General features: G+C 35.1%; 1 protein-coding gene across 1 annotated transcript in view; it reads left to right on the top strand.

Moving 5' to 3' along the window:
• DYNC2H1 (dynein cytoplasmic 2 heavy chain 1) overlaps positions 1–22,789 on the top strand; it is a 156,919-nt gene that overhangs the window by 19,496 nt on the left and 114,634 nt on the right. Inside the window, exons 21-46 of the mRNA XM_069014810.1 lie at positions 1,182–1,331; positions 2,130–2,335; positions 3,180–3,335; positions 3,425–3,539; positions 4,053–4,223; positions 4,406–4,788; positions 5,508–5,640; positions 5,731–5,848; positions 6,010–6,122; positions 6,211–6,330; positions 6,893–7,043; positions 8,526–8,728; positions 9,201–9,383; positions 9,672–9,854; positions 10,006–10,229; positions 10,805–10,920; positions 11,788–11,987; positions 12,639–12,903; positions 13,724–13,931; positions 14,294–14,423; positions 15,901–16,056; positions 16,977–17,236; positions 17,874–18,120; positions 18,808–18,959; positions 19,478–19,622; positions 20,877–20,979. Coding sequence (XP_068870911.1) covers positions 1,182–1,331; positions 2,130–2,335; positions 3,180–3,335; positions 3,425–3,539; positions 4,053–4,223; positions 4,406–4,788; positions 5,508–5,640; positions 5,731–5,848; positions 6,010–6,122; positions 6,211–6,330; positions 6,893–7,043; positions 8,526–8,728; positions 9,201–9,383; positions 9,672–9,854; positions 10,006–10,229; positions 10,805–10,920; positions 11,788–11,987; positions 12,639–12,903; positions 13,724–13,931; positions 14,294–14,423; positions 15,901–16,056; positions 16,977–17,236; positions 17,874–18,120; positions 18,808–18,959; positions 19,478–19,622; positions 20,877–20,979 — 4,591 coding nt within the window. The remainder of the gene's footprint in view (positions 1–1,181; positions 1,332–2,129; positions 2,336–3,179; positions 3,336–3,424; positions 3,540–4,052; positions 4,224–4,405; positions 4,789–5,507; positions 5,641–5,730; positions 5,849–6,009; positions 6,123–6,210; positions 6,331–6,892; positions 7,044–8,525; positions 8,729–9,200; positions 9,384–9,671; positions 9,855–10,005; positions 10,230–10,804; positions 10,921–11,787; positions 11,988–12,638; positions 12,904–13,723; positions 13,932–14,293; positions 14,424–15,900; positions 16,057–16,976; positions 17,237–17,873; positions 18,121–18,807; positions 18,960–19,477; positions 19,623–20,876; positions 20,980–22,789) is intronic.

Genomic DNA, 22,789 nt, shown 5'->3' with positions numbered 1-22,789 from the left:
TTGCCCTGCTTAGACAGGTGATAAAAACTGGTGCTCTTTCAGATAATATCTATTTATTTGGATTGTCTCTGTTCCTTCTTTTTTTTTTAATATACCATATTTTTGTGGATTACCCTGATATGCAGCTAAGCACTACACAGCTGCTGGGTCACTTTCTCATTCACTCAGAGCCTCCCCCACCCCTAATGGGACAGGAGAAAAGGAAAGGAAGAGTAGAAATGAGACACCTCATGGATAGAAATAAAAATAGTTCAACAAATGAGGAAGGAGAGAAAGAAGTAAAAGAAAGACATAAATAAGGCAAGGCAAGGAAAGGAAAGGAAATGAACGGAAAGGAGGCAATATTACATGGCATGGAATATCTCTGCCTGGCTGTATCTCATGGGTTGAGATTAAAACAATTTAAGAAGTAAAGCAGAAGCCACACAAAATCAAAGCAAACAAGGAATTATTTCACTGCTTGCCATGGGCAGGCAGGTGTTCAGCCATTCATCTCCAGGAGAGCAGGGCTCCATCATGCGTAACGGTGACCTGGGGAGAAAAACGTCACTCTGAACGCTCCCTTCCTCCTTCTTCCCCCGCTTCCTATGTTGAGCATGATGCCATATGGTGTGAAATGTCCCTGTGATCAGCGTGGGTCAGCTGTCCTGGCTGTGTCCCCTCCCAACCCCCTGTGCACCCTCAGTCTCCTCATTGGTGGGGTGGGGTATGGAGCAGCAAAGGCCTTGGCTCTGTGCAAGCTCTGCTCAGCAGTAACTAAAACATCCCTGTGCTATCTATGTCATTTTCATGACAAGTCCAAAACACAACCCAGTACCAGCTACTAAAAAAAAATGAACTGCATCCCAGTCAAAGCCAGGAAGCATACACACAGATTTATTGAGTTGTGTTGCTCTGCTGCTGTTCTCCAATTTGATTGAGTTGATCTCGGCAATATGTAAGGTGTCACTTACCTCTTTCGTAGTTAACATTCAATATCTCATGTTAGGATGAAGATTTAGAATTTCTCTAAATACCTCAGGCACTATTTTTTCAAAAGTTTAGATGTTACTAAAAAAGCAGCTGTATATCAGCTTATTATCGGTGCATACACAATTGGTGATTCATATGTATTTGCTTTAGATAAACATGATTTGCTGAGTTTTTGCATGCACGCTTATTTTTGATTTTTCTGATTTTAGATGTTTCTCCTGTTTCAAGAGGCTGAAGACAAAAACAAACTTCTGCGAACTGTGGCTGGTGCAGGTTTGGACAGTATCAGTAACCTAAGAGCTACGTGGGATAAATTTGTATTAATGATGGAAAGCCACCAGCTTATGATTGCTGAACAGGTAGCGATGAAGGCTTAAAATTTTGCCTGAGAATGTTGAAATTATTTTGAATATGTCTGGAACAATACTTTTTTCTTAGATTACATCTATAAATGTTGTGAGTTCAGTGTTAACACAGGCATTATTGAGTTGAGGATGAGCCATCTGAGGAAAAATACTTAGACTCTTAAGCAGTAACTGTTAACTCTGAAGCAGTAACTAGGGGAAACTTTGTTGAACTGATGCTGAAATGAATGTTGTATTGTTGTACTTCTGTCTCAAAACAACTTTCTGGTGACAAATGGCTTAGTAAATGGTTAACAGAGGAAAAGAGGATAACAGTTCAAAGACTGCATTTTTATTACTTTATCATGTTTTTAGTATTGAAGCTTTTTATTTTCTTTTCACTTAGCTTTGCTATCCTATGCACAGTCCTGTAATTCCAGTCCATAGGCAAATTACTGAACTCGTTTGAAGTTCTACTGAAGATAGCAGTTTGCCATACAAATTCAGCAATCTTTCTATGTGCTATAAGAGGCAATCTAAGTAGGTAGCAAAGGCTGAATAAATAGGTCTCAAGTACTACTCAAGTGCTAGCATAATAAAAAAAAAAGTAGTGCCCCCTTTAAAAGAAAAACAAAACAAGGAGAATAAAGTTGAACTATTTGAACTATTTCTTTGGGCGTTACGCAAGAAGTTTTTTGAGTTTGATTTTTGATCAAATTGTAGTAATCAAGTTTTGAAGATGATGTTTTGATTTTGATCACAGTTGTAGATACAAACCATTGAAAGAATATAATTTTGCCTATTGCTTTGCAGATGGAAATGATGAGAGGAAATGTGCTTTCACGTATCACTATATATCTTCAAGACCTGGAAAAATTTAAAGCTCGCTGGGATCAGCTAAAGCCAAGTGATGATGTCATTGAAACAGGTGATCAGGATGTACTTGAGAAAAGTGCTCAGATGATAAAGGAAAAAAAAAAAGAATTTGACGAACTTAAAACAGTGAAAGAAAAACTCATGTATGTATGTTTATTTCCCTGTATATCTTATTCATTAATATATTGATCTTTTGTAGCAATAGTATCTCAGAAAATGTTCACCAATTTTTATCACGACAGATAATATAAGTAATATAATTTGTGTTACATGTTTTTCATTAGCTTTTCTGGGTCCTTTTTGTTGATTTTACCTGACGTGAATTTCTTAAGCTAAGGTTTTCTAGATGCTTTTTTGGATAAATAATTTGAGAAGTCTCTTAAGGTCTTGAAAAAGGAAGTTTGTACACTAAAGGCTTGATTCTGACTTTTGAAATTCTCACTAAGAGGAGGTTTGGGATATTGATCCAAAAAGAACTTCAAAACCTCAATCCTCTTGAAACTTAAGTGGGCAGGAGCTCACCTCTCCCACCAGTAGGTGTCCTTGCTCATTATTGCAGATTTTGAGAGGATGAAGTTTTCTATTTAACTTCTTACCTTGGCATGTAAATGATGGTAAATAAAATCAGCATATTCTTTTAACCTAGCAGGAAGAAACAATCAATTCAAAATTATTCTCTTTTCGGTTTCGATTTTGAGGGTACAAATTAATTCACTTTTCTCATAAATAGGAAATAAATGAAAGTTTATGGGAAATAAATGTGAATATGGGAGAAGATTCTTGTATAGAAGAGTTATCTCTCATATTTCTTTATTATTTCTATTCAAGAAGGAGATTATAAGGAAATTGCAGCTGGCAGCAATATTCTTCAGTAAAGCCAATGACTTTTCTTAAAAAAATATGATGATTTTTTCATGGTACCATTTCTTAAACTGTAAAAATACAGTGGAATAATGTAATGCATAATGCAATGATCTTTCTATGCAGTGAAGAATGCCATCATTTTAAATTGGAAGAGCCTGACTTATCACTGTCAGAAGCTGTAAGCCAAGATATTCAGAGTTGTGCAGAAGTCTGGGCATTGTATGAAGAGTTTTATCAAGGTGTTCAGGAAAAAGCCAAAGAAGACTGGATTACTTTTAGGTAACATTTTGTTGCTTTATTTTTAGTGGACATACAGGTGTGGTAGTAATACTGTGTTGTTATGACTTTCTCATTTGATTTTCGTGCAGAAGTAAAATATACCTATTTGAAGAATTTTTGTTTAACTGGCATGACAAACTGAGGAAGATGGAAGAGCATACTGTAATGACAGTAAAGCTGCAAAAAGAAGTGGACAAATACAAAGTAAGATGCTAATTACCATAGAAGTGTTCAAGGCCAGGTTGGGTGGGTTTTGAGCAACCTGGCGTAGGGGAGGGTGTCCCTGCTCACAGCAGGGGGATTAGAACCAGGTGATCTCTAAGGTAATTTTCTACCCAAATAACTGTGATTCTATGAATTTCAGCAAGGCCTGTGAAACAAAAAATGTTCTATACCTCATTGTTCATTTCTTGCAATAAAGTCAATTAAAATACAACAAAATGTCTTCTGGTACTGTTTTGAACATTTCACTTACTTTTGAGAACCTTTAGTTCTCTACAGTAAACAGAATGGTCATTACAGCTTACAGAGACACAGATTTATAATGAGTTGTCTTCAGAATCATACTCCTAAGCTTTAAATTCAGGAACTGGAAAAATTGTACCTCAGTTTAAGAACTTAAATTTTATTTTTGTTTGAATAGCGTGTCACTCCAAAAACAAAGAGATGCAATTTTCATAACGACTAGATGGATTTACATGTGCTTTTCTTCTATAGATGATAATTCCACTCCTAAAATATGTAAGAGGAGAACAGCTTTCTCCAGATCATTGGTTGGATCTCTTCCGTCTTCTGAGTCTTCCCCGAGGCACTACACTTGAGGGTTTGCTATTTGGAGATCTACTAAAAGTGACAGATGCCATTATAGAAAAAGCAGTGGAGCTTAAGGTATGAATAATTTTAAACACAGGATCTATAGTTTTTTTTATGGTTTATTTTATGTGGTATATGTAGTTCCATATGCATATTTTTTTAATACTATAGAAGTAGAATTTGCATTATATTTTTGAATGGAGAGTTTATTGCAAGCTCTCTAGTTTCATATGAGATCTGTTCTTGCCTTTGAATAGGATTTGAATTGTCGAGCTCAAGGTGAAATCACAATCAGAGAAGCGTTGCGTGAGCTTGAACTCTGGGGAGTTGGAGCTGTCTTTATGTTAACAGATTATGAAGACAGCCAAGGCAAGACTATCAGGCTTATTAAAGACTGGAAGGACACAGTCAACCAAGTTGGAGATCATCGCTGTCTTCTACAGTCTCTTAAGGACTCTCCATATTACAAAGGTTTTGAAGATAAAGTGTCCATCTGGGAAAAAAAGCTAGCTAACTTGGATGAATACCTGCAGAATTTAAACCAAATTCAAAGGAAATGGGTCTATTTGGAACCAATATTTGGTCGTGGAGCTCTACCCAAAGAACAAGCTCGTTTTAACAGAGTTGATGAAAACTTCAGGTTAGTGTTACGGAATACGACTTACCTTTTGTAGTGTCTTTGACATGTAGTCTAGAACATTCTTCGTGGTGAAAATATATGGAACAATTGGAATATGTATGGAGAAGAAGGTCAGCGACAGGAATTCAGAAGATAAATATGTACGATGGCGACATATATCTGAATAAAGGTGGTAGTGTTTTCATTTAGTGGGGTACATGTGAAGAAGGGAATCATGTGAAACATCAGATTGTGAGCAAGGCAGGCAAACACAAGATTAGTCTTAGCAGAAGTAGAGGTGATGTAATTATTTTTTCAAGAATCATGCTGAAGACCATCAGAAAGTACACACAGACTTTTGGGAGAAACAGATGGTTTATTTTTTCCAAACAAGTCATAAGATAAAAAGGGAGTAGGTTTTAGAAATATGGAAACATATGTACCATTATCTGTCTTGGCTTGAGTTGAAATGACTTAAAAGGAAACAAAAGTCAAGAATTGAATTTTCTTGGTTCTGGGTAGAGAAATTTTAGCAAGAAACCATTGCTCTTAAATTATATTGGAGAGAAATGAGGTAAATTCTGAAATATTTCATCATTAGTACTGAAACCTGAAAGTTATATATCAGCTGTTTATATTACTTGCCTGTGTGTTAATTTCTATTTACTTAACTTTATAGATATCATATTTAAATTAAAATTATAATGGATTTATGAATTCTTTTTTTTTTTCCTGTCAAGATCCATTATGTCAGATATTAAGAGTGACAATAGGATAACATCACTGAATGCCCGGGCTGGAATAAAAAATACCTTAACTACCATACTTGACCAGCTTCAGAGATGTCAGAAATCTTTGAATGAGTTTTTGGAGGTACAGTAAACATCAATATAATTTTTTATAAAGAAAGTCAGTAAGCTTGAGTTTAAATCAACAAAATTGATTTATTCTGTTTTTATATAGGAAAAACGCTCAGCATTTCCAAGATTCTATTTTATTGGAGATGATGACCTATTAGAGATTTTAGGACAGTCCATGAATCCTCTGGTTATCCAGTCTCATCTTAAGAAACTTTTTGCTGGTAATGTGGTAATCTTTATTTGTGAAATATATTTATTTAGAAATAAGCTTCTTCAAAGCTAAATAATATGTTTCAGTTCCTCTCTTTCCATGACTAGAAATTTAATAATTAATGTTTAACTTTGAGAATATATAACTTTATCTATGTTTTCTAATTAATAGGCATTAATAGTGTGAGCTTTGATGAAGAATTTAAGTACATAGTTGCCATGAAGTCTGTAGAAGGAGAAACCGTGCCACTTAGAAATAAAGTTCTTCTGTCAAGTGATGTGGAGGTAAGAAAATCACATCCTAGTCTAATTCAAACATCTTAGAGAAGTTAATTTGTAATGTAATTTTTGAGTTTTTTCATCTCTTTGCCAGGTGTGGCTAAACAGTTTGGCTTCAGAGATGAAGGAAACTCTGAAAAAAATGTTAATTGATTGTGTTGATGCTGGAAAAAAATCGCAAGGTTCAATTGATCCATCGCTCTTTCCTTCCCAGGTAGTAGTTGATCCAGTAATGCCTCTGTGTAGTCTTAGAATTGCCAAATAAGTTATTTTTTTTTAGTTCTGTAAAGAACTATACATTTAGATTATGAAAAAAATAACCCCAGTCAAATCCATTTTGCTCATTTATCATATAGAGAAATTCTTAAAAATATGTGCTATTATAAATTTCTTTGTAAACATTTGAAATATTCAAATCTTTTACATGGCAATCTGACATATCATTTAATGAAAAAGACTTGCTGTATTAGATTACATTACAAGTTTTGGCAAAATTTTGTCAGATTTTAAGATGGCTTCATTTGTTATTTTTTAAGAGCATAGCAAATATTTTTTGTGTAAAAATTTTACAATAAATTATAAAATATACAAATTATAGAAATTATAATTATAGAATGCATAAATTATACAAATAATAAGAACTATACAATAAAATTATACAATAAAATACTTAAAATATCAGACATAATAAGTAATTGCAAATTAATTGGAAAACTGCTTAGTTTTTATATGTGTTCTGTATTTATGAAGTATAATTTGAACTTTCTCTTCCAAAGATTCTTTCCTTGGCAGAACAAATTCTGTTCACTGAAGATGTTGAAAGTGCTATCAAAAACCATAATCTGCCGCAATTAGAATTAGAACTCACGGCCAAACTGGACCATTATACTAACATTGGTAATGGCATAGAAGATACTGGGAGTACAGGTATAAAAATTACAATTAATATACAATTCTTTATTATGACTGCAGTTATGTAGTATTTTACATTGTTTATTTAAACAGGAAATGATATAAATCTGTCTCAATTTGATTTCATAAAGCTGAGTTAAATAAAAACACTCACCTACTACAGCCAAGATTAAAATCTTCAATATTTCAGAATAAGCAAAAGGATTTTTATTTAGATTAGAAATTATCTTGGAGAATTTACGTATTTGGAGGCATCTCTTCTCAATTTTCTAATAAGTTTCTATCTTTTAGCTTATGTATCTACTGTTTCACAGGAAGTGGCCAAACAGCAGTTGAGGTACATTATGTCAAGCCAGTATATTCCATACAACTGTACAGGTGATTCTCTTTTTCTGTGTTCGAAGTTCACATCTGCCTCTGAACTAATAATTCCTGAGTACCTTTGAGGCAAAATAAGCTTGTGATTCTCAAGGCATGATAGTTCTGAATCTTACATAGTCCGAATGGGTTAGAATAATTATGCCTCTGAATGCTTTTTCCTCTCTTTTGACCAGAGGCTTTGAGTGACTACTTCAGATGTAAAATTCTACACTGTAGGTTATGTGAGATGGCTTTTACCTTACGTGTAAAAAGACTCAATTTGACTTATGGTTTATAGTCTTCCACCACATTTTTATAGCTGCTTACTACATTAGATTCTAGTTTACAATTTGTGAACTGTAAACATCTGATACGTTAATTAGAAATAGCATTCATATCACCTACCTCAAGAAGTCTGTAAGTGTGGTTCTTTATCTGAGCTCCCTTTCTGTGCTCTTTCTATATCTGTTTGAGAAATTTCATCAGTTACAGAGGAGTCTTCCTTTCATCTATTGTATAATACATTTTGTTAACTTTTTAGTTTGGATAGTAAGTGTGATTTTGAAGTGAGTTGCCTGATTATTCCCACTTCCTGTGCTTTAATTACCATCATGGAATGGCATAGAAGCACACAAACTGGATTTCTTTCAAATGAAACTAAATTAAACAATATGCTCTAAGAGTACACTTAATGCACCCAATCTGTTAATGAACATTCATTCCCCATCAACATAATTATTCTGAGTGAAATCTCCTGAGTGCATGTAGTGTGGTTTTCAGATGCTCAACAGATCCCTCAGCAGGTTGGGCCACCCTGACTGCTGAAGTGGACATGGCTTTTAACACTCTCAGCGTAAATTGCTTTGCAGAAAAGCCTCTCCCTCTCCTTTTTCCTCTCCCTCTCTCGCCCCCCTCTCCCCCATGTAGAGGCAGACAAAATCACTTCAACATGACTGAAGTTACATGATTTACATTGTCTGTCAGGATCTTATTTTATGCTGCTTGCTTTAGAAAATAAGAGTCTTTATATAATTCAAACAAGGTCTAAATAAAATCTGCCGATAATAGAAAGCAGCACAATGGACTTGTGAAAGGGTATGTGTGTCTTCCTTACCACACTGGTGTGATTTTTTGCAGAATCTGGAATCCTCGAGCTCAAGCTTAAAGCTCTGATTCTTGATATCATTCATAACATTGATGTGGTGAAGCAGCTGAATCAAGCTGAGGTTCACAGTGTTGAAGACTGGGCTTGGAAGAAGCAGCTGAGATTTTATATGAACAACCAAAAATGTTATGTTCAGATGGTAGATGCTGAACTCCAATATACTTACGAATATCAGGTGTGATATTTTTACCTAGTGGCTTTTATATATGAGTCAAACATTTTCTCATTTCATACATGCTGCTGATTGTCTCCCAACTGTTGCCATTATTCTAAACTTTGCTATGTCCTTAACATGCTATTTCATAGAGAATATTAAAAGATAGGGTAATAATTTTCATTCCTGATGCTGACAGGGTAAATATAAGTTGTATCAAAGTAGCTGTATTATCATATAAGTATTTTCTGATGTGCTTGCTTTTATATATCCAAGTGCAGTTTCATCTGTAGTTGTGAAAAAATTTGAACAATACATTGGCATTTGATATAAAACAAGGAAAGCTTTGTAAACAAATTCATATACTTAATGAGACAGAAATTTTGGCTGTTGCTTTATATTGTTAAATTAATTACTTATGAATAAAATCAATGAAATTACATTGCCAGTATTTTCTGTCTACCAATCAATATAATTTGTTTTGTTTCTGCAGGGGATTTCCCCAAAACTTGTTTATACACCTTTGACAGATAAGTGTTACCTAACTCTTACTCAGGCCATGAAGATGGGCCTTGGAGGAAATCCCTATGGTCCAGCTGGAACTGGGAAGACAGAATCAGTAAAGGCCTTGGGTGGACTTCTTGGAAGACAAGTATTAGTCTTTAACTGTGATGAGGTGAATATGGTTTTGTTTAATTTAGGAAATGGATATCTATGCCCATACTTCATAAAGCAGTATTATATTCCAGAAGTAATATTAAAATTATAATATTAACTATTAAATTGTTATTAGTAGTAGTATTAGTATTATTAATATTATTTAAATTATTATGGAAATTATTCTGATAATTTGTCAGTTGAAATTTGTGGATATTTCCAAGGACCTATTTTTTAGTGGATGGGAAGACGTTCTTTTATATTTTCTTGTTACTTGAATTTTGACAACATTCTTTTTAATTTCAAGGGTATTGATGTGAAGTCAATGGGGCGCATATTTGTGGGCTTAGTGAAGTGTGGTGCCTGGGGCTGTTTTGATGAATTCAACAGACTGGAGGAAGCTGTATTGTCTGCAGTATCCATGCAGGTTCAGACAATTCAACATGCACTGAAGAAACACAGTCCTGTATGTGAGATGCTTGGCAAAAAGGTACAGCAAAACTTAATTATTTTGTTCACATAGGCCAAACTTTAAAAACTGTCTACTGTAACTAAACATAGTCCACCATTTCTCAATGTCCATCATTTCTCAATACTGTTTCATCTGACAATATATCCTTACAATGCACTTCTAATGCTAGGTTGAAATGGATCCTAATTCTGGAATTTTTATCACTCTGAATCCTGCTGGAAAAGGTTATGGAGGAAGACAGAAACTGCCTGATAATCTCAAACAACTTTTCAGACCTGTTGCTATGACTCATCCAGACAATGAACTCATTGCAGAAGTTATTTTGTATTCAGAAGGCTTTAAGGATGCTAAAATACTGGGTAGAAAATTAGTGGCTATTTTTAATCTAGCAAGGTAAGCTTTCCCCATCCCACCTCCCTGCTCCTTAGTAAACTTCCCTTTCTAATTCTCTTCCCTTGTAGCTCTTAAATCTAAATGGTATACCATGCAAATCTCTGTACAGATACTTTTAACTTTTAAAAATACTGCAATGTGTTGGGAGGTTGAGGTATGAAAACATCTTGAATTCAGTTAAAATGTCAAGGGATCAAGGTGCTGCTCCCCTAGTATCTCACTAAATATAAATATGAGCATATGAATGTTTGCAAGCGTTGTGTTGTATCTAGACTCTTGAAATTGTTGAAATGCAAGTGACTATTTGGTTAAAAGTATGTGCACTAGAGAGTACAAAGATCAGAGGTTATATTGAATGCTGTTAGGGTCAATAATAAATACATGTTGAATATAACCCCTCTGAAAATTCCAGAGTGTCATTGCTGTATTTCTGAAATGCATTTCAGATGACACTACAAATATGTGCTAGTTTCTGTTTTGACCAAACCTGTATTATAAGTGCGTTCATTCACCAACCCAAAATTTCAGATGCTGTCACCTGGAGCTTATTACCATGTTGTTGTTTATAAATTCAGGGAGCTTCTGACACCACAGCAGCACTATGACTGGGGTTTACGAGCACTGAAGACGGTTTTGAGAGGCTGTGGCAGTCTTCTTCATCAGCTGAAGAAAAGCAATGCAAAGCAAGAAGGTAAGATTGACCACACCAAACTTTTGATTCTTTAAGATCGTGTACAAATATAATTCACTCCAGCTTTCTTGTTCACTGGAGTTTTAAAAAGCCACTGATTGTATCTGTAGGCAATTTAGAAAAGAGGAAAATATCCATGAGCCCACTTTCACTAGGAGACTACAAAAGATTCTTCATACTCTAGATTTAGCTTTTATATGATGATAACACCCAGATTACACACATTTGGGAATCATTTAAAATGATTCTCAAAGACTTGTTTTCAGTTGGCTTAGGACAGGAAAGTTGATCCTCTGATGCTGTCATTCTGTAAGTTATCAGACCATTTTGATTTTATTTGAGTTTTGCAAAAATTGTCACATGGCACTAGATTTAGATTGGTAGACAAATACAAGGATAGGTAGGAAGCATAGAAATGTATTGGACTCGACTGAGTCAATGTATTCTTTTAAGATTTCTTTAATTATTGTTGTTTAGGTGTTTAATAAGAGGGAATTAAAGAGTGTGGAATGGATGAGCATTTCACATCTTTAGGAGACAACTACTGCTTCCTGTTTGCTTAAACAGCATGTATCTGAAAGTTTACAAATTTTGACATAATAAATGGTCTGCATCTGACCAGCATCATAACCACCTCATATCTGTGTAGAGTGCATTTGTGGGCATATATCATACTTACAGTAAGTATACCTAACTGTGCCTTGCTTCCAAGTAGAATGGTACATGAACTGGAATTCTGGAATCTATGCTCTTGATTCTACTTTCAACATCTAAGCAGTCTTGACTCAGGTTCTGATATATTCAAAGGAAAAAAAAAAACCCAACAAACAGCTTAAACTGATCTGTTTTCTTTGTTTTTCTTTCCAGTTAATGAAAGTCACATAGTGGTTCAAGCTTTGCAGCTGAACACCACATCAAAGCTCACATTTGCAGACTGCACACGTTTTGATGAGCTGGTTAAAGATGTATTTCCCGGCACTGATTCTAAAGATGTGGAATATGCTGAGTTAACTGCAGCTTTACAACAAGTCTTTGAAGAAGCAAACTTGGAAGTTATAAGCACCCAGGTAAACATTAACTACAGCAACAAAACAGTATTATTCTGAATTAGAACTGATTAATATTACATTCATTTGACTCATTTCTGTTTTCTTTTGAAAAATCTTTTATAAAAAAGTGAGAATAACTGGTAGTTAGATTCTAATTACATACATACAAGAAATTAGATGTGTGTTCAAAGCATGGTAGATCAGTTATGTAATTGAAAGAAAAATAGTGGAAGGAAAATTAAGATGTGAACATGACACAATTTCATTCAAGCCAGGTAGAAATGCCAGTGAATATTTTGGACAGTGAAAGAATGAAATACGTGAATATTTGGTTTTCGCAAGCAGTTGCCTGTCTTGTTTTTATTTATTTATTGTAGAACTGGACGAAGTTTTGTGACAGAAGATTTGTTAAATTCTCATTAAAAATATGCCCAAAGATGGCTATTATTTTTGTATTAGTAATTTAGTGAAATGCTTCCAACATGTAAAATAAATTTCTTCATAAATTTCAGTGTCATAATTTTAATTATTCCTGCAAATACCTATTGTTTAAAAAATCAAAATTATAGAAAGTGCCTGCATGCAAAGTAAATTGCAGAAATACTATAAAAGAACATATTTGATTTAGCTTTACAATTTCACATAGCCATTACCTCTTTCATTGTCTAGATCAAGAAGGCTTTGGAGTTGTATGAACAACTGCGTCAAAGAATGGGCGTGGTTATCGTAGGTCCAAGTGGTGGAGGTAAATCCACGCTCTGGCGGATGTTAAAGACAGCCCTTGGTAAAACTGGCCAAGTAGTGAAGCAATACACAATGAATCCCAAAGCCATGCCTCGGCATCAGCTGCTGGGCCGCATTGACATGGATACCAGGGAATGGTCTGATGGAGTGCTTACCAACAGCGCTCGGCACGTGGTGCGAGAGCCCCGAGGTACGTCTGAGAGGGACTCGCACATTGTTACGCTGGAATTACTGAAATGGTTCGTTTTCGGGTACATCTTTATATTGTTTTATTATTTGTGGATAGCATAAGGCAAGAAAAACTGGTAACAATTGTAGTCAAAAGCCTTGGTACATTCTTTACAAATTTTGTGATCAGAAAGCAGAAACAGGCGGCAGAAGATAAAGCATATAAGGAGTGCCTTCATAAAACTTCAAGTCATAATGAAGAAAGGATAATAAATAGTGTTAAGATGATGCCATGAAGATTTTTGCCTTTTCTTTTATACCCCTGTTATACCTTTTTACAACTTCTGTATTCCTAGAGCTTTTTGCCTACATTCTTGGACTTGTTTGTTAAGCTAAGAGACTAAACATTTTAGAAGCTTCGTAGCTAGAGATCAGTGTGCCCCAGACCCCAAGGTCCTTCCCAGAACACATTCTGTAAACTAAGATAGAACAATCCAGGGGAAGGTTCCTTGGGGAGGGGGGCTCACTTGAGCCTCTCATTGAGGAATCTTTGATAGATATGCTAATCAGTAAAACCTATAATGTTATACCCAATGTTGGGGGGAAAAAGACAGAGGGAGAGAGACATAGAGAGACTCGTCAGGGTGCATCTTGATGCATATGACCTGGACGTGTGCACCTAAGGATCCTTAAAATAAATACCAAGGTAAAATCCCTTTTCCCCTTCTAACCGTGTATGACTCTTGATTTTAAGACAGGAAAAGGCATCAAAGATAGCAAGGGGTGATATTTTTAAACTGTTTTTCTTGGGTTTGATATTTTGTTTTTGTGTCTGGAAATAGATATTACTTCATGGATAATTTGTGATGGTGATATTGATCCTGAATGGATTGAATCTTTGAATTCTGTTTTGGATGACAACAAATTGTTAACTATGCCCAGTGGAGAAAGAATTCAGTTTGGTTCAAATGTGAACTTTATATTTGAAACTCATGACCTTAGCTGTGCTTCTCCTGCTACAATATCTCGAATGGGAATGATCTTTCTGAGGTAAGTCACAGGAGTATTACATACTTTTAAAGTAAGCAAATATATACTTACTTTTCTTGAAAAGTATTCTCAAGTGAAGGGAGCAGTTGGTTAGTTGCTTACACTCAGGAAGCCAGTCACTGGGGAAGTTTCTGTAGGTTGCATATCCCTTCTGTGCTGTTTATTATAATCTTTTGACTTAAATACCTCAGATTTTTTCAAAAAGACATGGTGAATTCTTTATTGGAGAGCCCAAATACTGGTTAGAAATTGTTAAAGTATTTTACCAGACTTTTTCTGGAATTTTGTTGTTCCTTTAAAGCAGTCTATTTAAAGATATTGGTGCCTTATATTTATCTGAATCTTGTTTTGTTTTGACTTAGTGATGAAGATACAGATCTTAATGCTCTAATAAAGTCTTGGTTAAGAAGTCAGCCTGAAGAATCCAGATACAACCTTGAAAACTGGATTGGGGACTATTTTGAAAAGGCTTTAGACTGGGTTGTAAAGAAGGTTAGTAAACGAATACTTAATCAAATTTCAGCTTCTGTTAAGTATGATCCATTTTTCTAATTTAGCACTGAATAGATCATTCAGATTAATGTTTGAATTGTAAGTAAAAAAACCCAACTCAGTGCTTTTTTGATAGAATTATAGAATTGTAGAATATCCTGAGTTGAAATAGGCCCACAGGGATCATTGAAGTCCAGTTCCTGGTCCTGCACAGGACCACCCCAAGAATCAGACCATGCAGCTGAGAGAGTTGTCCAAACTTCTTGTACTCTGGCACACTTGGTGTTGTGATGCTGTTAATGATGCTGTTTCCGTAGTATGATTAATTCTGGAGCTATTCTAATAAGGTCCCAACAACTGATCACTGTGCTTAAAGTTTTGGAACATTTAATACCATTTTAACTAGTAAAGACAGATATTAAGTTTCATAGATTTTACATGCATTTCATTATTCCCTACCAGACATTTTTCTATATGTTTTCAGAGATCTGAAAGACTTGAATATGTAAAAGAAAAGAAAAAGTGAAGAAATTATTTTCTAGATTGGTGTTATTGTCTATCACAAAAAAAGGTGGCTAAAATTTGTCAAGTTGCACAGTGTACACTGAAGATTGTAATAGGTTGAGGAGAAATGTAATGTCATATCTGGAGAAATATTTTGACTGTTCAGAATGTTAAATTCAAACAGCTCCCACTAATCTGTCCTGAATTTAAGTATATAACTTTAGCTCTCTAGGATTCTACTCAAAACCTTAACTGAAAAATGTTTTAATAGGTGAAAAGTAGTACGTAATTAGAATATTTAAGAAAAGGTTAGTCCAAAACTTTGTGAATTATCTGGATTCTGGGACTCTGGGATGTACATCATAGTAATTGTTCTGTATATGCTAGATTTTCTCAAGGATTCTAGATGCTTCCCAGACTCTCCTTCTGGAGGAGTTGGATTCGCCTTGATCTCAAGTTGCTTATGTGCACAAAATATTTTTTAGGAGACTTCCCCACTGCTGTGGCCAGTGTGCTAGTGTTTGAGAGACCTGCATTGTCTCCTCCTGGGGTACATATATGGTCCTGTTGTGTTCTTCTAATTATTTTTCCTCCTAGTTCTTTCATTCATGGCATTGTTCCTGAGGCTGCAAGTCCTCTTTGGTGCTAAAGAGCAGAATCTCTAAAGATTCTGCTCAAAAGAAAGGTTTCCAGTATACAGTTAAGTTTATTCCTTATAGATTCTCAAGATCTGTGAGGAAAGTTTTGATTGCTTATCCTAAATTACATGAACTCAGAGTCTGGAGTTAAAACCTCCAAATCAATGCTTAGACATAATTTAATGCCAAGTGTATTTTCTAGAACAATAGCAATGTTGAGATCTTCCATCATTTGTGGAAATGTCAAAAAGAAATGAGTAGTAATTGCGTGCTAGCAACACATCACATTTATATTGAGGAATATATTTAAATCTACTACAACTTTCAATTTACAGAACGACTTTGTGGTAGAAACAAGTTTAGTTGGAACTGTGATGAATGGGCTGTCTCATCTTCATGGGAGTACTGATCGTGGACAGTTTATTATTAACTTGTTACGTGGTCTTGGTGGCAATCTCAACATGAAGTCACGACATGAATTTGCAAAAGAGGTAATCTCTGTGCTCTAATTTGATTTTAATTTGTGTTACCTGTAGAGGAGTAGCTGAGAAGTAAAGGAATGTTTTATGTGTCACTGATACATTGCATCTGTCCCAGATAGCAATCCTTTGGTTCTGCACTAAGAGATTGTGAAATACCTTTGTCCATACTGCTTAGTGCAAGGACTCACTGTAGCAGGCTGTGTTTGTATATATGCATTGTATATGTAATTCAGATTTATTTTTGTGGGTTTTTTTTCTGTTCAGAATACTTGAAATAATAATAGGACTTTGCACCTCATTAGGGAGGTATTGTTAGGGCATTACACTGAGGTTATATATTGTATGCACTGGAGTGAGGTTCTGTCTCTGTGAAGATATTTGAGAGCACAAGGGCCAGGCTAAGGTTTTGGAAAACTATGTGGATGTACTGGTTCATGGTGGCTTGAGAATGCTGACCTTGGAGATAGTTATTTCCACAATCACACTTGGGTTTTGTGTTGGAGAGAGGGAAGTAGTTCCTTCCAAAAGACAGCCATGAGCTATAATATATATACTGGGCAATTGGTAAAGGTTTAGACTCAGCTCTAGGAATTAGTTATTCATGCATGTGAATGAGTTATATCATGAGTCGTCTTATTAGGTTGCCTAATAAAAAAAAATGTAAAGCTTTTCTAAATACAATTTAATTTAATTTCTTTGTATTATGAAAACTGGAAGAGTAATACACTGTTTAGTTAAGGACTTGATCATAAAGCATATGCATGATATGATTGAATTTTCAAAGGCAGCCTCAAACTATCAAGTCTAAGAATTATATGTTTGATTTTAAATAAGTATTCTTTAAACTTTCTTTAGACTAGCTTGAAATGGTAGATCTTGTTGTTAGGAGTATGGATTTAACTGAAGTTTTGTTTTTATTTTCTTTAAAGATCTTCAGTTGGGCACAAGAGTCTCCTCCTGATCCGAGGAAGCCCCTGGACACATACTATGACACTGACACTGGAGAGCTAATGCTGTATCAGCTGAAAAAACCTGAAAATCTGACAGCTGATGACTTCAATAATCTCCAAACACTTCCTGTCATCCAAACCCCTGACATGCAGAGAGGTTTAGATTACTTTAGACCATGGCTAGATATTAATAATAAGCAGCCATTTCTTCTTGTGGGTCCTGAAGGATGCGGAAAGGGGTAAAAAATAGTTCCTATTTTAACTAAAATATACTTCTAGTTGTTTGACAGATTTTTAAATTTTTTTTTATAATGCTTTTAACATATGAATTTCTGATAGAATATGACTTGTTTAGGTCATTAATTAAACGAACCTTTTGTAGTGGCAAATAAGTAAATTCTTAAGAAGTTGTACAGGGACAGTTCAGACTGTCACTATGCATCTAAGACATCTAAATGTGGCTTTTAGATATGAAACAGGATTTTTGGAAAACCAACTGTCATGGAGCAACAGCTTAGAGGCACGTGAGATCAGTCTCATTTCAAGAGGCTCTAGATGCCTTGTGTGGGCAACTGAATTTAGCACATCCTGTTGCCTTTATTAGATTCCTTATTTAGATGGCTTGGGTCCTATAATCAAGTTATTAAATGAATTGTTTTGTGTAGCTGTATACACTACATTTTCATTGAATTTTGAGAATGGAAAATGTTACAGTTTTAAAAGCAAGGATGTTGAATTCAGCAAACCTCAGCTCCACCTATTCCATTAATACAGGGTGTAGTATGTGCATTTTAATTCAAAACCTATAAAATATCTTTGGATACACAGCATTTTAATTTGTTTATGCCTATATGTATGTACTGTTTGCTTTTCTAGGATGCTGCTTCACTATGCATTTTCTCAGCTCCGCTCCACTCAGATTGCTACCATTCACTGCAGTGCACAGACTACTTCTCAACATCTTCTGCAAAAATTAAGTCAAACTTGTATTGTAATCAGTACAAACACTGGGAGAGTGTACAGACCAAAGGACTGTGAAAGGCTTGTTTTATACTTAAAGGACATCAATCTACCCAAACCTGATAAATGGGGAACAAGCACTCTTGTGGCTTTTCTGCAGCAGGTGAACACTTACGTCTATTATTTATAAAGAGACTCAAGTATACTGGATATAATTTAGTGTATGTAGTAAGTACTTACATCAAATAATTTCAGAGTTAAAATCCTGCATCTGAGTTTTGTTTGTGCTTTAATAGGCTATGTAGGTGTCAGCCAGAAATAAGATACCACTTTCATTTGGCTTATATTTATAAATAAATAAAGACAATTATCATCTTAATGAGTTACAATACATATGAGACATATGAATGACAAGAAAATTGCCAGGAGTAGTCAGCGTGGATTCACCAGGGGCAAGTCATGCTTGATGAGGGGAGGAGAGTGAATACAGTCTACCTGGGCTTCACTAAGACCACTGATGCTGTCTCCCAAAAGATCCTCACAAGAAAAGCTGTTGATCCAGGCTGTATAAGCAGATAGTTAGGTGGGTTGAAAGCTGGCTGAAGAGCCAGGCCCAGAGGGTGATCATCAACGGTACGGAGTCTACTTGAGGCCAATATCTGTTTAACATCTTCATTCATGACCTGGACAGTGGAGTCCTGCAAGTCTGCAGCTGACAGAACTGTGAGGAGTAAGACACCTCAGGCAATTAAGCAAGCAGAAATAATGGTATACTTCTCGCTATTTTATTTTATTTTGTATGATACTCTGTTGACTTTATTTTAATGAAGTATTTATTTAATTATTAAAGGTTCTTACATATCAAGGATTTTATGATGAAAATCTGGAGTGGGTTGGTTTAGAAAACATCCAAATTGTGGCTTCCATGTCAGCTGGAGGAACATTAGGAAGACATAAGCTTACCTCCAGATTCACTTCTATTGTTCGTCTGTGTGCAATTGAGTAAGTCCTATGTAAATTACTGTGAGAACTCAGAGTCAGCCTCTCTTTATAAGGACGTCTTGTCAATTTAGTCTTTAAGCAGATGTAGCTGTTCTAGTCTTTCATCTTTTCTCACAGTTTGTGATTGTCAGATTTGGTGCTATTTGGTGCCTCTTGGCACCAGAGTCCAGCTAAGAGGAATCTACAGCTGCCTGTTGATAATGAAGTGTTTGAAATATGTTTCCTGTTGGATAATTTTGCTTTCAGTGAACTGTTTCTGCAGCTTTATGTTAAGGTGCTCTTTGTTTAAAAAGTTAGAGAAATTAAAGTTTATTTGTTTGTTTTTAAGTTTGACCATATCAACATATGTATTTAGAAAATTTCTGAGAGAGGCCTATTGCAATAAAATGATAATTTTACTTAGCTGCTGGATGGAAATGCTAGTCAATGAAATTTCTCAGTAATTGTGTATGTAAGTTTAACTCAGTTTTAATTAAATAGAAAAAGTCCATAATGGTTAGTTTTCTTCCCTTTTTTAGCTATCCAGAAAGAGAACAGCTGCAAACTATTTATAGTGCCTACCTGGAACCCGTACTGCAGAAAAACCTAAATAATCACCCTGTTTGGGGTTCTTTACCAAAAATACATCAACTAGCAGGATCTATGGTTCAAATCTATGAACAGGTATGGAAACTTTTTTCTTTCTTCAAGGAGATGGAGAATTCAGATATTTTATTACAAATAATTAGCTTTTGATATTAACAAGTGAGTAAAAAGGTTTATCAGTATTAAAATCTAAGTTTATGTATTTTTAATAAAGTTGATACCAATTTTGGAGCTTCTTACTTTCAGAGAATCCTAGGTATTGGAAGCAAGCCGAGTAAGCAGTAAGTGCTCCTGCTTTCCCACAGATTTATTTTCGGATTTTGGCATCTTAATACTTCTATACTTTCAGTTCCTGATTTACAAAATGTGGACAGTAGTGTTTTCCTACTTAATGGATGAGGAAACAGTGCAACAGATTGTTGTGTGCCCAGTTGTTTATGGATGATGTTATGAACAGAGAAGGAGATATGAGAGTGGAGTCCTTTACAAACATCAAGGACTACCTACTAAAATTGTATACTGTTAAAAGCGGGTGTTTAGAACTGGACACAAGTTCATTTTAGCCTCCCACTTGGAATTTTATGGACTTCTATTTAGCAAAAACGCTTAACTACTTGCTTTTCTTAATGAGTACATAGGGGAAGGTACTGTGTGGTGCTTGCTGTAGAATATATGTAGGTGCTTGCTGTAGAATGTGTGAATATCCCCATCCAGGCAGAAGCATGATATAAACTTGATCTTTATGACTGGAATGTGAGTTTAGTTGCTGGCCGGCATGCACCTGTTAGCAGGAGTTTCATATGACACTATCAATGTATTCTGAGAAATATGAGTTTAAATATCATTACACTGCAATCAAATAACTGATGAAAGCAGCTATTCTTTAAATTAAAGATGTAGTTGTAAATTCAAATATCTACTCTGGGAGAAGAGTAAGTATGAAGTATTTTGTAGTGAGAAAGCGTTACTAATTTAGGTAGATTTTAGTGAGAAAATGTTAATAATTTAGGTAGGTTTTTATTAAATGTCAGTATTGCCTTTGTGTATCATATTTGGTATTGTTTTAAAAAGATAATCTATTTTGTCTAATAATACTGCACTAAAAGTCCTAGGTGAGATGTGCAGTAGTTTCCATCAAAAATGGAAACAGAAAAAACAGAAAAAAAGTTCCGAGGAAATCTTTTGTGGTCAGAAAACAAGACTTAAACAAGGAGTGCTTTCATAAAATATCTAAATGTATACCAACTAGAAAACTAATTTATCTGGTACCTTAGAAAAAGTGCTTTACATTTTACATATCACTTTTTTCCTTCCCTTAACTCCCGTTTTTAGGTACGAGCAAAATTCACTGTGGATGATCACAGTCATTACCTTTTTACACCATGTATTCTTACTCAGTGGGTTCTTGGTTTATTCAGATACGATTTAGAAGGTGGTAAGTCACTTGCTTGGTTTTCATTAATAAAGCAGTTCTAAAATGGCCTAGATTATTAAAATGTCAGTCTTGCTGTTGGCTCCACATGTAACTCATTGATCTTTTTAAACTGTGGACTGTCTGTAACTCAGCAGAGGGAAAAAATGCTTGAGAGTTCATTCCATAACATAAAAGTAAACAAGTTTTAAAAAATCTAATGATGTTTTAAAATATGTGTGGGAGCTGCTACTTATGGTTTTAAGGGAAGTTAGTAGGTTGGGACTGCATTCTTACTATGGGAACTTGAACTGTGCCCCCTACTCCCCACTGTTTTGTTGTGGTTTTTTGATTTGTGTTGTGATTTTCTTGAGCATATATGTTGTTTTCTGGATTCCCAGAGCCTTACCCCTCATGCTTGTCCTGCTATACCTGGTTGTATAAACCTGGTTTATACACGTCCTTCATAGGCTGCTTTCTAATCTTCTTGTTGTCTCTGAAATTGGTATTATTACTAGATCATGAGCAATACTCGTGTTTTAGCTCTTAAAAGGCTGCATAGAGGGTTGCTTAAAGAGGATAATAGTCATAAGAATGTTGTGCTTCATTTCCACTTATTTTCTGGGATCATGAGATGGTAAAGGCAGCTTGAATGATGTCAGAAAAGCTGCACTGACAATCAGTGAATGGGTGATCTCAGCCCATTTAAGGACTTCTTAGTTGTATCTAGTGTTGTCATATGCATGTGTGTAGGAACCCAGAGTGCCAAGAATATTTCTCTGCCTGTTTTTAAGGGTTCTTACCCCCCTGAACAGCACTGTTTTAACCTCCAACCTTGGAAAAAATTACCAACGATCAGACAAGAACTAGAAAATACAGTGGTGTGAATTAGGTGATAGACTACTATGTAAGATTGTCACAGGGAGAAAAATTTAGAGGTTTTGGGCTTCTCTTTATAGTAAATAGATAAGAGTAAAAAATATCAAAATGGAGGATTGTTGTTCTCTAGACCTTCTTCTTCTTCTTCTATTACTCCATGTTCTGCAGTAAAAGTGGTTTGGAATGATTGGATAGAGAATTCTGCAGTTCCTGCCCGTGTTACTGAATAATTGGTAGGAAAGTGAAAATAACATATGTTTTTAGTAACTATTGGTTAAATTATCTTTAAAAGGCCATGTAAATCTTGATAATTAGACTTCAGTCCTGCTTTCTGTGCTCTATGCTGTACCTGGGTCATGCTAGTGGCTCTGTTCCTCTGGTAAGACTTAATAAACAGCTATCCAGCAGCATTGAAACTCCAGGAAAAGTCTCAGTTTATCTTGGAAACTCCTTGCAAGGACTTCTAGAAAATTCTTTCCCATCAGGAGGGATTTGATTTATGGCACAGTTCAGTGTCACATGTGCTTTTCCAGTGATGAACAACACGGCTTGTTAGTTCCTTACCTTCCTTTTTACTTTTGTGAGGAATATTTAAGATTTGGAGTCTCTAGTGGCATTTTCTAATACATACTTTGCTATGCATGTTTTGGGTATCTATTCTTATTTTAGTATTTGTTCTCAGTCTTTCTCTTTCCATTTAAAAATGTCTTCTGGATTTTCTTGGTTTTATTGCCTGGAAAATTGACTTTTAATTTTAACTTTGTGTGCAGCACCTTGTTCAATTTTGTTAGAAGCTGACACTTGTTTTAATAGAGAGAACTTGTTTTAATAGAATATATTTCATTTCATCTTGTCATGATCCATAAAGATATTATTAAAAAGCACTTCATAATGTTTGCTTTTTCTCTTATTTCTCCCTTACCGATGCTCTCCTGCTGGTATGTAATTTCTCTTG

Source organism: Aphelocoma coerulescens, chromosome 1, assembly GCF_041296385.1.
Source record: "Aphelocoma coerulescens isolate FSJ_1873_10779 chromosome 1, UR_Acoe_1.0, whole genome shotgun sequence".
Lineage (NCBI taxonomy): Eukaryota > Metazoa > Chordata > Aves > Passeriformes > Corvidae > Aphelocoma > Aphelocoma coerulescens.
The sequence above is the reverse complement of the archived record's forward strand: the minus strand, read 5'-3'. Positions and strand labels throughout refer to the sequence as shown.